This window comes from Vitis riparia, chromosome 7, assembly GCF_004353265.1.
Source record: "Vitis riparia cultivar Riparia Gloire de Montpellier isolate 1030 chromosome 7, EGFV_Vit.rip_1.0, whole genome shotgun sequence".
Taxonomy (NCBI): domain Eukaryota; kingdom Viridiplantae; phylum Streptophyta; class Magnoliopsida; order Vitales; family Vitaceae; genus Vitis; species Vitis riparia.
Window position 1 is genome coordinate 26,785,617 of NC_048437.1, and position 13,006 is coordinate 26,798,622.

General features: G+C 34.2%; 2 protein-coding genes across 2 annotated transcripts; both read left to right on the forward strand.

Annotated features, from left to right (window-relative positions):
- Positions 1–1,359: 1,359 nt before the first annotated feature.
- Positions 1,360–7,486, forward strand: LOC117918789 (importin subunit alpha-like). Its single transcript, XM_034835682.1, has 11 exons — positions 1,360–1,697; positions 2,310–2,406; positions 2,506–2,597; positions 2,699–2,830; positions 2,972–3,157; positions 3,254–3,417; positions 3,528–3,602; positions 5,467–5,599; positions 5,854–5,981; positions 6,073–6,447; positions 6,888–7,486. The coding sequence occupies exons 1-10, from the start codon at positions 1,488–1,490 to the stop codon at positions 6,443–6,445; spliced, it is 1,590 nt and encodes a 529-aa protein (XP_034691573.1). The 5' UTR covers positions 1,360–1,487; the 3' UTR covers positions 6,446–6,447; positions 6,888–7,486.
- Positions 7,487–10,141: 2,655 nt separating this feature from the next.
- Positions 10,142–12,850, forward strand: LOC117917893. The gene is made up of 3 exons (XM_034834353.1): positions 10,142–10,903; positions 10,975–11,349; positions 12,236–12,850. Exons 1-3 carry the CDS (start codon positions 10,498–10,500, stop codon positions 12,592–12,594), a joined length of 1,140 nt encoding a protein of 379 aa, XP_034690244.1. The 5' UTR covers positions 10,142–10,497; the 3' UTR covers positions 12,595–12,850.
- Positions 12,851–13,006: the final 156 nt, after the last annotated feature.

Consider the following 13,006-nt stretch of genomic DNA (forward strand, 5'->3'; position numbering starts at 1 on the left):
ATATATATTATATATATAATTTAAAAATATTATCTTTACTTTCAATTGTTACTTTTGACCTACTAAAAAACATTAATTTTTATTTCTAATACATGATATATGTTTAAAAAAAAATTATTAAAAACATTTTTTTTTTAAAAAAAAAGATAATGGAATTTTCAATTAAAAGACTATTTTAAAGAATATATATATATATTTTTTAAAATGGTTGTATTTGAAAAGCGTTTTTGAAAATAAATTTGATTTTTTTATAAAACAAAAATCTGTTTATGAATTTGAATTGTCATTCAACTCATTTTTTTATATTTTTAAATATATTTTATATTTATATCATTATCTTTTAAAACAATGAAAATAATTTTAAGATGTTCTTTAAAACTATTATATTTTCCTTTTTTTTTATATAGGAAAATGTAAGTTTTGACTCACTAATTTAAAAATATATATATATATATAGAAAAAAGAATCCCAATTTTTATAGATGAGTTTTATCTTCATCAATTTAAAAATATTTTAAAATATATACACTTTTATAATTATTTTATTTGATCATATTAAATAAAATTATCAAAAATTTAATTGGATAAAAGTATCTTACAAATAAATATATTATAAATTTTTTATTTATATAATATGATATATAAATCATTTTAGAAAATTATTCAATAATAAAATTGAATAAATATTTTGTTAGTTGATATCAACAATAAAATAAGAAATTTTAAAAATTAAAAATACAATTAAAACTAAAATAATTAAAAATAAATAAATACAATTAAAACCAAATAAACTTAGGCTATGTTTGGTTCCCGGAAAGTACAAAGGAAAAAAAAAATGCTAAGAAAAATGATTTTCTCATGTTTGGTTGTCCTATGAAAAATATCAAAGAAAATCAAATATAATTAAAACTAATTAAAAACTTATATATTTTTAAATTATTTAATCTTTATATTGATGAGTTAAAATAAATAAAATGAGTTTGAAGTAACAAAAAAAATAATTTATCAACTTTTAATCTATTTTTTTATTTTCCTTCACTTTTTCTTTCCTTCTACTTTTCCTTTATATTTTATTTCCCTCTCATTTTCCCTCAAATTCTCCGGGAACCAAACATAGCCTTAAAAAAAAAAAAAAAAAAGTCACTCCTATTTCATTGCAAGTGAAAATTTGGACGAATTTGGACCTTTATACAAGGCCCATAAACCCGGTCCAAGGCTTAGCCAATAAGTAATTCCCTCACGTCTAAATTCAAAATCAGTGGCATTTTCCGAAAATAAATTCTGAACCAAGCCTCTTTCCACACCTAGTGGTTGTTGAATCCGAAACCGCTATAAATCATTCTCTCTCCCATGCGGGTCCTATCTTACAAAATCCAAATCCCCCTCTCTTCCGCTCTCATTCCTCTCAGAAACCCTTCTCCACTCGCCTCCATTGATCACCGATCATCGATCTCCGGCGCTATCGGTGATTTTTCTTGATCGGCAGCCATGTCTCTGAGGCCTAGCGCCAGAACCGAGGTTCGGCGGAACCGGTACAAGGTCGCCGTCGATGCAGAGGAAGGCCGTAGGAGGAGAGAAGACAACTTAGTCGAGATCCGAAAGAATAAGAGAGAAGAGAGCTTGCAGAAGAAGAGGCGCGAGGGCCTTCAAGCGCAGCAGTTCACCACTCCCGTCAGTGCTTCAACCTTCGAGAGGAAGGTAACGTACACGATAATTAGGGTTCTGATCCGATTGATTAAATTGATATTGTTGATCATTGGATTTGTAGTGTACTATTCTCTAAATCTAATGTGTACTCTGGTTGCGGTGGAAGCGTCGGGGAAACGAGAGATTGAAAATTTTGAACTGTAATTTTTTATTTTTGAGGAGAACAGAGGCTCTACAGCTTTAGCGAAATAGTTCTAAACTCGAATTTACAAATTTTGAATCTCTCGTGTTTGGCACCAGAGAGAAGTGATTCCTTTATTATAATGACTTAATTCGAATCCAAAACAGCGCCAAATCCATATTTTTATTTTCTTTTTGTTCTTTTTGGTTGCTGTGGCTTGTGAGGACATTGGAATTGAATAGCAAGTGACTGTTTGATTTTTCATTATTTGGGACCATGAAGAACCCAGAAAACAAATCCACTGACCTAATATAACTATTTGCAACTAAAAGAACATAAAGATTTAGAATTTTGTTTATTTTTCTTAGGTTTCTTGATGAATTGGGATAGGCTTCTGTCGAGAATAAATTGTATGGATTTGAGTTGCCCATCAGGTCTGGTACTCATTTTGTTGTATTTTATGTGTGTTAATCCGGTTGCAGTTAGAAAGTCTTCCCGCGATGGTTGCAGGTGTTTGGTCAGAGGATAGCAACTTACAGCTCGAGGCAACCACTTATTTCCGAAAACTGCTTTCAATAGGTTGGATTTGTCTTTCAAGAAGTTATAATTCTCCTTTTAACTTTGGTTATCTTTGAGCGATTGGTAGCTTTGCTTTCTCACTCTAATTTTGTTCATCAGAACGCAGTCCTCCAATCAATGAAGTTATACAATCTGGTGTTGTTCCTCGCTTGGTTGAGTTCCTTGGCAGGGATGACTTCCCACAGCTTCAGGTTTGAACTAGGCTGTTTATTCCTGTTTTTAGATCCATTTAAATGAAGCATTTATATGCTCCTTTTTTGTTTTGTTATTTACTGATTTGAATTTTATTTAGTTTGAGGCTGCTTGGGCTCTCACAAACATTGCTTCTGGAACATCAGAAAACACCAAGGTTGTAATAGATCATGGAGCAGTTCCGATTTTTGTGAAGCTTCTTGGTTCCCAAAATGATGATGTCCGTGAACAGGTATATATTAAAACAGATCACAGGTTCATCCCCGCATGTTTTCTTGATGTGTTTGCATTGCAGCTCAGTCAGTTGTCAAATAGTTCATTGCCTATAAGAGATGAGGAATTTGAGCTTTTTAGTTTTGCCTTTTTTCTGTAGGCTGTATGGGCATTAGGAAATGTTGCTGGTGACTCACCCAAATGTCGAGATCTTGTCCTTGGCCATGGGGCCTTGATGCCTTTGATGGCTCAATTCAATGAGCATGCAAAACTTTCTATGTTGAGAAATGCAACATGGACATTGTCAAATTTCTGCAGGGGCAAGCCACAGCCTCAATTTGAGCAGGTTAAACTCTTAAGATGCTCTATTGGGTTTGAATGCTAGTTTTTTTAAACTGACAGATCTTGCTAAGTTTCTGATGTATTCAACTTTATTGAGTAGACAAAGCCTGCCCTCCCAGCTCTTGAACGTCTTATACATTCAAATGATGAAGAAGTCCTTACTGACGCATGTTGGGCGCTATCATATCTTTCTGATGGTACCAATGATAAAATTCAAGCTGTTATTGAAGCCGGTGTTTGTCCCCGACTTGTTGAACTGTTACTGTGAGTATTATAATTCTTGTGGATAAGTTTATTTCCCCCCTTTAGTTGTGTAGATATTTCTTCATCAGCTGTCTGTGAGATCTGAATTTTATATTATTATGATTTTGTAGTCACCCATCTCCCTCAGTCCTCATTCCTGCCCTTCGCACAGTTGGAAATATTGTTACTGGGGATGATATCCAAACTCAGTGTACTATACACTTTCATTGTTCTACAAATTTATTTCCTTTTCAATTTTATTCTTGGGATTTTCTTATTTTTGGGTGGTAGTTGAAGCACAATCTGGTGGTGTGAACAATGGCCTTGATTCATTGGTTCATCAATTTAATACATGAAAATCTTCATGGCAATGATGCTAGAAGTGCCTTCTAAAACCACTACTAAATGGACTCTAAGAAAGCTATTAGTTGAAATGATTTTTATTTGGATTTGCCAAATTTAATGGTCTGTGACTGACATATGAATTTAGTACCCTTTCATACTATGCTAGTATTTAATCACCTTCTTTTCCCTATTTATATTTTCTGCGTGCTTATGAAGGGGAACAAAAAAATACTATTCTAGGACTTAAATGGGCTTGGGTCCCCAGCACATCATTCTTGTCATTTGTTGTCACCATCCTGGAGTTTATCCTAAGTTCTTTGTTCTTGCTTATGCTTTATAATTCCTCCTTGGGCTATGAAAATTGTGCAGAATAGGATGTATTATATTTAACCGACATATTCTGCTGTTGTATTTAATTGCCTAGAATATAATGCTCTTACTCATGAGGAATTTGGGGCAATAGTCCAGCAAAAACTTATCTTTTAAAAAGTGTGAATACTGAACAAAGTATTTCTTTATAGGAAGAGGAAATATAACACCCATATCATTTGCATTCAGAAAATAAAATACAAGAATAACAACTAAAATAGACAAAGCCTCAAGATAATCACTTGATGGAAAAAAGAACCAAGAATGGCAACAATTTTCTTTTAATGCAGAATGAAAGACAAATGAGCATGTTAACTTCTGAAATTCAAAAAGGCACTCATTCACTATACTTTAGGGCTGCAACTTGAGCGGGTTGGTTGGACTGATAACTAAGCCGAGCCTAACCCCACCCAAATTAAAGAAAAATTAGCCCAACCTCAAACCAACCCGACATCTAACTCAAGACACTTAGTTCAAGCTCAACCCAACCTCATTTCTTTAAGCTCAGGTTGGTTGGATTAGACTTAGGTTGGTTAGGTTGCATAATTCAAAATCCATCTATAATGTTTTTTTTTTAAAACTTTTTTTTTTATATATTTATATGAAATTTAAATAGTAAATAGGACAAATTTTCAAAATAGCAATAAAAATGTTAATATAAATTTATATATCTTTCTAAAAATGTATATATAAAATATGGTATGTTTTGATATTTTTTCTTAAAAATCTAAAAGAAAAATGTATATTATTATATAGGATAATACACATTATAAATATTGTAAAAACATTAAATCGGGTTTGGGTTAGGCTCAGGTTGTTTGAACCAACCCGAGTATTGAAAATGATTGTCTAAGCCATTCCAAACATCAGGATGGGTTTGGGCTACCCTCCCAGGTTGTTACCCCTACTATACTCAAAATAAACTACCCAGTGGCGTCTCACTTCTCTGGATGTCCCAGTTTCTTGTCTGGGTTTGTATTGGATACCTTGTAACTCCTCTTTGAAATATATTTAAGTCTCTTCTACTGCTTTCATATTTAAATTACAAGCAAAGAGCTCCTTTATTTTAGTTATAATGTTTGCCTATCCAAAAAAAAAAAAAGAAAAGCAAAGAACTGCACATTTTTTTTTCCTCTCCCTCTCCTCTCCCCCCCCCCCCCCCCACCCTCTCTTTCTGACACACTTATGTATAGAAATACACCATGCATATATGTTTGTCTCTGCATATGTAAAACCTTAGAAGAATATGTTGACAATGTTGGACATTGCTACTGAAACGGCATTTTTCTTTACGTTTCTACATGCCCTAGTTGTGCATCCTGAACAGAAGTTTGATGCTTCCAATCTTTCCTCTTTTCAGTGTATTATAAACTTTGGAGCTCTTCCTTGCCTTTTGAACCTGTTGTCACATAATTACAAGAAAAGCATCAAGAAGGAGGCTTGCTGGACCATCTCAAACATCACAGCTGGAAATAAAGATCAGATACAGGTGAGCAGTAGATTCATCTGTGGCAAACAAACTGTGCTTCATGATTTTAAGGATATAAGGCTTCTTGATTCTTATTTGCTGCCCTTATTTTGCTGATTGTTATATCTATTGATGCTCAACATCTGAGCTTTTTGGATGACGATTTTAATTTTTTTTGTTATTATTATTATTATTTTTTTGACTTTTAAAGTTTTATTCTTTTATGCATCTGTTGAGAGGAATGATACTAGTGGAATGTGTTTTGAAATATGCAGTCTGTAATTGAGGCTGGCATCATTCCTCCCCTTATCTATCTGCTTCAAAATGCTGAATTTGAGATCAAGAAAGAGGCTGCTTGGGCCATTTCAAATGCTACTTCTGGTGGAACCCATGATCAAATAAAGTATATATATTTTTAATTGTCTAATCTTTTTAGTGATGCTTTTTCTTTACCTCTTAAATTTAAGGTTTGATTCTTCATCCATGTCATGCAGGCTCTTGGTGAGCCAGGGTTGTATTAAGCCATTATGTGATCTTCTTATCTGTCCCGACCCAAGAATTGTCACTGTCTGCTTGGAAGGCCTTGAGAACATTCTGAAAGTTGGGGAAGCTGATAAGAGCTTGGGACACACTGATGTGAACCAGTTTGCTCAAGCGATTGATGACGCTGATGGGTTGGAAAAGATTGAAAATCTTCAGAGCCATGACAACACTGAGATATATGAGAAGGCAGTGAAGATTCTTGAGACATACTGGTTGGAGGAGGATGAGGAGCCATTGCCTCCAGGTGATGCTTCCCAATCTGAATTCCATTTTGGTGGCAATGACCATCCTCCTGTTCCTCCTGGTGGATTCAACTTTGGTTGAAGGTATGCACTCATACTACTTCATTTGTTGGTGAGAGGTACAATTGTCAAGCAACATGTATTCTGGCTGACCCTGGTCAGCATCTTTAGTAAATGCCTGGTGACAATGGGTCAATTTGGAATTAGGGTTCCCTTATTGGAGTGGATGGTGATCTACTCGGTTGTCACCTATTCATCATTTTGAAACTATTGTCAGGTTTGGGCAAGTTTTAGTTTTTTAGAGTTGTATTTAGTCCATTGTATTTGTGATTACTTGTATCTATTCCTTTTGACAATCATGTTGAAGAGCATACATGCCATGCAAGTAAGAATGCAACAAGGGTTAGGCTTAAGGCCAGTTATAGTTGGGTTAGAGTTGTGTCTAATCTGTTTTGTTATGGCAGTAAATAGTGATAGTAGTGGATTGGTAACATTGCTCATGACCTGCTTTTGAAAAATTGCAGGACATTCAGATGGCAGTGGAATGAAGCTCAAAGTCCAGGTTTTGGGGTGGTGAATTAATTTTTGAGGTCATGGAGGGGCATCTCATTGTCGTCTTTGGTTCTTTGGGTTCTGGTCGGTGCAAGATTGAGGTGGTGTGGGTGGAGAGATGCTGGAGTCTGTTTGCTCTCTTGCAGTACTTGAATAAAAGTCGGGCTGTGCTATAACATGAGTGGGTTACATGGTAGATGATGAGGACTGTTTGGGGATCTTTGCCATTGCAAATGAATCTAGTCTCTTTTCCTTCTTCCTTTTGTTGCTTATTCTTTCTACCTTGGTATAGCGGATACAACTTCTTATGGTTATTTCTGTTTCAATCCATGGTTTATAGACAGAGCGCAATAAGGGGGAAAAAAAGATATAACATTTGGTCATTATGGTTCTTTTTTTTTCTTTCTTTTTATCCCTTCCCTTCCTTTTTTTATAGTTGGGGGAGGAAGTAAATACATGTTCTGTTTTGGTTTTCTGGGTGGGCGAAGCATTATTATTGCTGCATTAAAGATTTTGTTACCTTCTGATGGAATTGATATGTTTTTATGCACAGAGATATATGTTTGTTTTATTCTCTTTTCTAAAATGGATATATATTTGTTTTGTTCTCTTTTCTAATCTTTTATATCGATTTGAATCTCTTTTCTAATCTCTGGGGTAATAACACCGAGCAGGCTGCATACGCAGAGTTCGATCTTTATATTGAAGACTCCACATAGCGCCAAGTTGAAAGCATGCTTTGTATCGGCACGCTTTGTGTGTAATGAAAGCTTCTAAAAGTTTATTTATTTTAAATTTTTCATCCTTTGAAAAAAGGGAAAAGTTTCAAGTAGCCACTTGAAAAAGATTCCTTAAGAGTTATAATTAGTTTTCTAATTTTTGTTTTGTTTGTTTTTAATTTATTAAAATATCTAAATACAGGTGATGGTTGATAAAATATGATTGTAAGTTAAATTATAATTAAATTTTATTTTCAGGTGTAAAAGTTGTTTGATAAAATTTGCCTAATTTTTCTTTTAATTAGTAAATTAATATATTATTTTTATCAATATTGAGGAATGAGATTATAAAGAAAAAACAAATGATAATTAAGATTTTTATTTTTATTTTTAATTATAACATTAAGTTATTTTAATAACGTATATATTAATTTATTAAATTAATTAATCAAATATATTTTATAAAATAATTAAAAATCAAAGCCCAAGCACGGAAGCATCCGATGGATTTTCATTTGCCATCGGTGTCAACTGCATCTTTCCATGGAGTGACATATTGTGAAACGGCAATATTGTGGAAAGGCATCAGTGAGCAGGAGCAACTCTAAAGCAGAAGCAGCAACGATGTTTCTCCTGCTTCCTTCAAAGGAAAGTTTTTTTCTTATTTTGTTTTGGGGTTTTTTTTTTCATTATTATTATTATTATTATCTTTTTATTTTTTATTTATGGATATCTTTCTTAAAAGAAATTATGAGCTTCTATGAAACTGGTTTTAAAATCAGTTTTCTTTTCTTTCTTCTTAAAAACAAAAAAGTATTTTCAGATTAATATGTTTGATACTTCTTCTCTAGAAAACAGTTTTTTTAAAATAGGATTTTTTTTGGAACATTGTTTTAATTAATTTTATTTTTTTTCTCTTATTTTTATCAGTTATTTTAAACAATAAAACATTATAAATAAAATTTATTTTTAAAAAATATTTGAAAATATAAAAAACATGTTAATATCATTTTTTAAGTTTTAAATAAAAAAATATCATAAGTTAAAAAGAGTTCATACTTAAGAACTTTTTCTTCTATTCGAGAACTTATGAGTCAAAAACTCTCGTATCGAGATTGGGGATCGACTTTGATTTAAACTCAAAGAGGCTCTTACAACCGTATGATTAAAAAGAGTTCATACTTATATAGTGTCAAAAACTTTCCCTCCTATCCGATGTGGGATGTCACAAGTAAACTTAATAACAATTATATAATTATTGAGTTTTGGGCCAAAATAGTAAAAAAAAAAAAGAGTTTGATTCTAGAATTACAACAAATTCATATTTAAGGTAGTCATTTTGTTATCACGGAGAAGTCACTTCATTTTAATTTAATATATATATATATATATATATATATATATATATTGAAACTGCATTTTACAAATGCTAAAAAGCCGTTTTAGCCAAATATAGTTTCATTTTTGAACATTTTACTTTTTAGGCATTTAGCTTTACACTTTTATATTATTTTTTAATGTTTCTCCTGCTTCCTTCAAAGGGAAGTTTTTTTTTTTTCTAATTATTTTTATATTTTGTTTATTTTTTATTTATGTATGTCAAAAAGTCGTTTCTTCACAGGAGTTCCATAGATTCGCATCGGGTGTTTCGTATTTGTCAAATATAATTAGTTTCATATTTTTATATTATTTTTAATGATTTTATTTTTTATTTTCTTATTTATTCACATAATTTTATTATTTTAAAATTATTAATTTATTAATAAACAAAATGGTAATTTATTATTATTATTATTAAAAATTTATCTACTTTTAAGTTTAAATATATAGATAGATAAATTTTTAAAAATAATAATAAATTATTGGCTTAAAATAATGAATTTATATGAATAAATAAAATAAAATAAAAAATAAAATCACAAAAATAATATAAATTAATAATTTTATTTATTAATTTCTTTTAACCTCCTCAGAAAAGACAGAGCTGCATGGCAAATTTCAATTAGATTACTCAAAAGTCATAACGAGACACAGCTGAAAGAAAAAGAAGCTGATCGTTTTGCTCTGTCCATTGACTCAATTTTCCCTTCCGTCCATCCGTCAATCAACATCCTGTTGGTGCCATGGAGTGACACCTGTAAAAGCAGTGTGGGCATTAAGGAAGTCTTCGTCTCCAAGCCTCTGTATTTCCACCCGCTGACAAGTTTAGAGGGGAAAAAGAAAAAGATGAGAGCGTACTGTTCTTGCCCATGGCCCCATGCTGTCTACCAGGGAGGAAAGTTCCTGGATCTTTCTTTTTCTCCTATGGTTTTTCATTTTCTTTTAATTATTATTATTTTTTAAAAATACCCTTTTATAATATCCCTAATCTATTAATTAGTAATGTTTTGTGAGTAGCATTTGGAAGAAAAAAAGTTTAAAAAAAAAATCTAAAATGTTTATCTGAAACCATAATGAAAATACAAGAAGAGAATTTATTTTCTTTCACTTTCCCTCAATTTCTTTCCTATGTACTGGCCTCAACCTTTCTAACTGCAGAAGGTCTCTTAGCACCAGTGGAGGATTTTACAATCATGATAAGCTTTCACACCATGGCAGCATGCAGTTACCAGAATGTGAATACCTCCAACTAGTTATTTGGTATTAAGAAAAGTTTCTTTTTTTTCTCTCTCTCTTTTTTTAAAGGGTATTTCCATAAAAATAAAAGGGAGGAGAAAGTACAGGAGCATAGGAAAGTGCTAGCAGGCTTCTTCTCCAAGAGCACGGCAAGTTTATCGCCGGTGTTTCCAACCCTTTTATTTCCATCGCCTTCCGTTCCCTTGAGGACATAATTCTATGCAACAGTGCGAACAAGTAAGAAGGGATGAAAAGCCAGTTCTCTTCCACCTATGAGGATGACTATGAGTCGTTGATGCTGGTATGCTGTTGGTGGAGATCAGCCGTGACGTTTGGTGAAGCTGCAAAGTTCAAGGTTGAGCTCCCCAACGTCTCAACCCTCACACCCACACTCAAATTACTTAGGGAGTTGGAGAGGTTGGCCTTAATGGCCAGGGAAGGGCTCAGTGAGCTTAGACAGAAGCTTGTTTCGTATCGCTCTGGTGATTTCTGGGTGCCCACTGGTGGGATGAAGAGGGAAGATATGGATATTCCGCCTGTTATCACAATTCTCTTGGTGGGTTTCTCTGGTTCCGGCAAGAGCTCGCTTGTCAACCTTATGTACAGTGTTTTAGGCCGCTCTGGACTCATCCCCTTTGCAACAACTTCATCTGGTAAGTCAATTGGTTATGGTATACATTGTGATGATTTCAAAATCTAAGTGGGGTTTGTTTTTTATTTGCAGAGAACTCTGCCAAATGCACCACAAAGTTCATGGAAGAGCACAATGTTTTGAGGTCAATGCAAAGTGGGTTCTGCGTGTATGATTCAAGGGGTTTGGATTATGATTTGATGGGCGAGTCTATTGAAGAAGTGTCTGAGTGGATGACTAACGGAGTCCACCATAACCAGCTCTGCTTGAGAACAGGGGACAATCTGATGTCTGAAGAAGAATTAGCACAGGTTCCGGGATCGTCTTCAAAGTTCACGCCGAGGAAAGTGAACTGTGCCATGGTTGTTGTCAACATTGCAGAGATCTTTAAGTCTTTGAAAAAGGGTGATTGGAAGCCATTAGAGGCCACAAGAGATCTGTTCCGCTGTCCAGCCTTGAAGAAGTGCAGTAAGTTTGTCCTCGTTATCTCTGTTTCTTAGTAGATTCCATCAAACACATATTCGTGCTAGTTTGTTTCCACTTGAATTTGGTACATTTAAACGTTAGATCATCATCACCGTGGAGCAGATGGTTCCAAGGGCTGCTGGATGCCGTTCATTTCAAATCACTGTTGGCCCCAAAAGGCCTTGTGATCATGGGACCGTGGGATTGTTTTCTTTTTTGTCCCACTTGACCATCCATCAACTCTTGGTGACCATTCATCAACTCTTGGTGCTTGTACTACACCCTATAACATTACGGATCACATGCCACAGAGTCATGATTCCGTTCTTCTTGTACATTTTCTAAATTATATGCTTGGGGACATGCTCATGAGTAAGGAGAATTCGAAGTCAGTAAGGGGAGTTTTAGGTTTGCCAAACGGGCTGTTAGGATCAAGGACTTGGCCATCTCTTCTGAAAATTAGCTTTGACCCATCCACAAAAGGCACCATCTTGGGGCCTTCACTCGGCTTATAACGGGGTAACCATCTCCAGCCTTACACACTCATCCACCGCCGTAGCTTTCCACAGGTAGGAGGATGGGGACCCTACTTCTCATGACTGTCACTTACCTATCTGAGATCTGATTGTAATGGTTAAAGCTTAATTAGCCTTAATAATCAAGATTTAACGTTTAGAAACAACAAGCTTCATCGAAGATTTTTCGGTTGAATCAAATCCTCTTTATTGTACTGAAATTTTCAGTGGTTTTGGGCCATAATTAACATTGAACCAAGTAAAAATTCTACTACTTTGCCCTTTGCATGAAGCCCATTGTACCCAATATGCAGTATGATTCTGAACCAAACTATATCTTAAAACCCAATTCACATTATCAACTGTGGGTGCAGATGAGAATCCTATCTTGATCATGACACACGGGGACCTGTTATCCACGGAGGAGAGGATCAAAATCAGGCTCACACTCTGTGAATTTCTTGGGATATCAGAGACCACTGGAGTGTACGACATTGTGTGCCTCACAGAGTATGGATTTCTAGCCGATGAATCTGATCCTGTCACATCCTACGCATTGTCTGAAGCTGTTTACAGGGCATTGCTCATCTCAGACAGAGGCCACATCCCAAAGAGAAGCATCCTGGACTGGACACTCCTCGCATTGGCATTGCTCATGTGCTCTCTGGCTGCTTTCTTCGAATTTCTGGCTGAGTTTTTCTCCAAACTTGGCCAGAAAAAGAAAAAACTCTAAAATCTCTTCAACCTTGAGCTTGAGGAAGCATTTGGGCTACATATATATATAGTCTCTGTATTGGTAGTAAACTAATGTATTCTTTTCCTCAAGTGTTTAAAAATGATTAATGAGCCAAATAATGTAGCCGTTGGACTGTAATCTGAGATGTGTATCCTCATTTGAACGAAGATGGGGAAGCTTATCCTGTAACTATTTATGTATATTAGTTGTAAACGTGCTTATGTTAATGAAAATTTGATCAATTTAATGTAAATTAAATTAGTTTCATAGTGCAATCTGCAATGAGATGAGCTCCTTAAGAGTCCAAAATTTTGAAAAATGTTCCTGTTGGTGCACAACCTTTCCAGACCTGATGACTATTCAAGGCACTAGACTGCCTCAAGTGCAACCTTCTCTTTTGATATGTGCC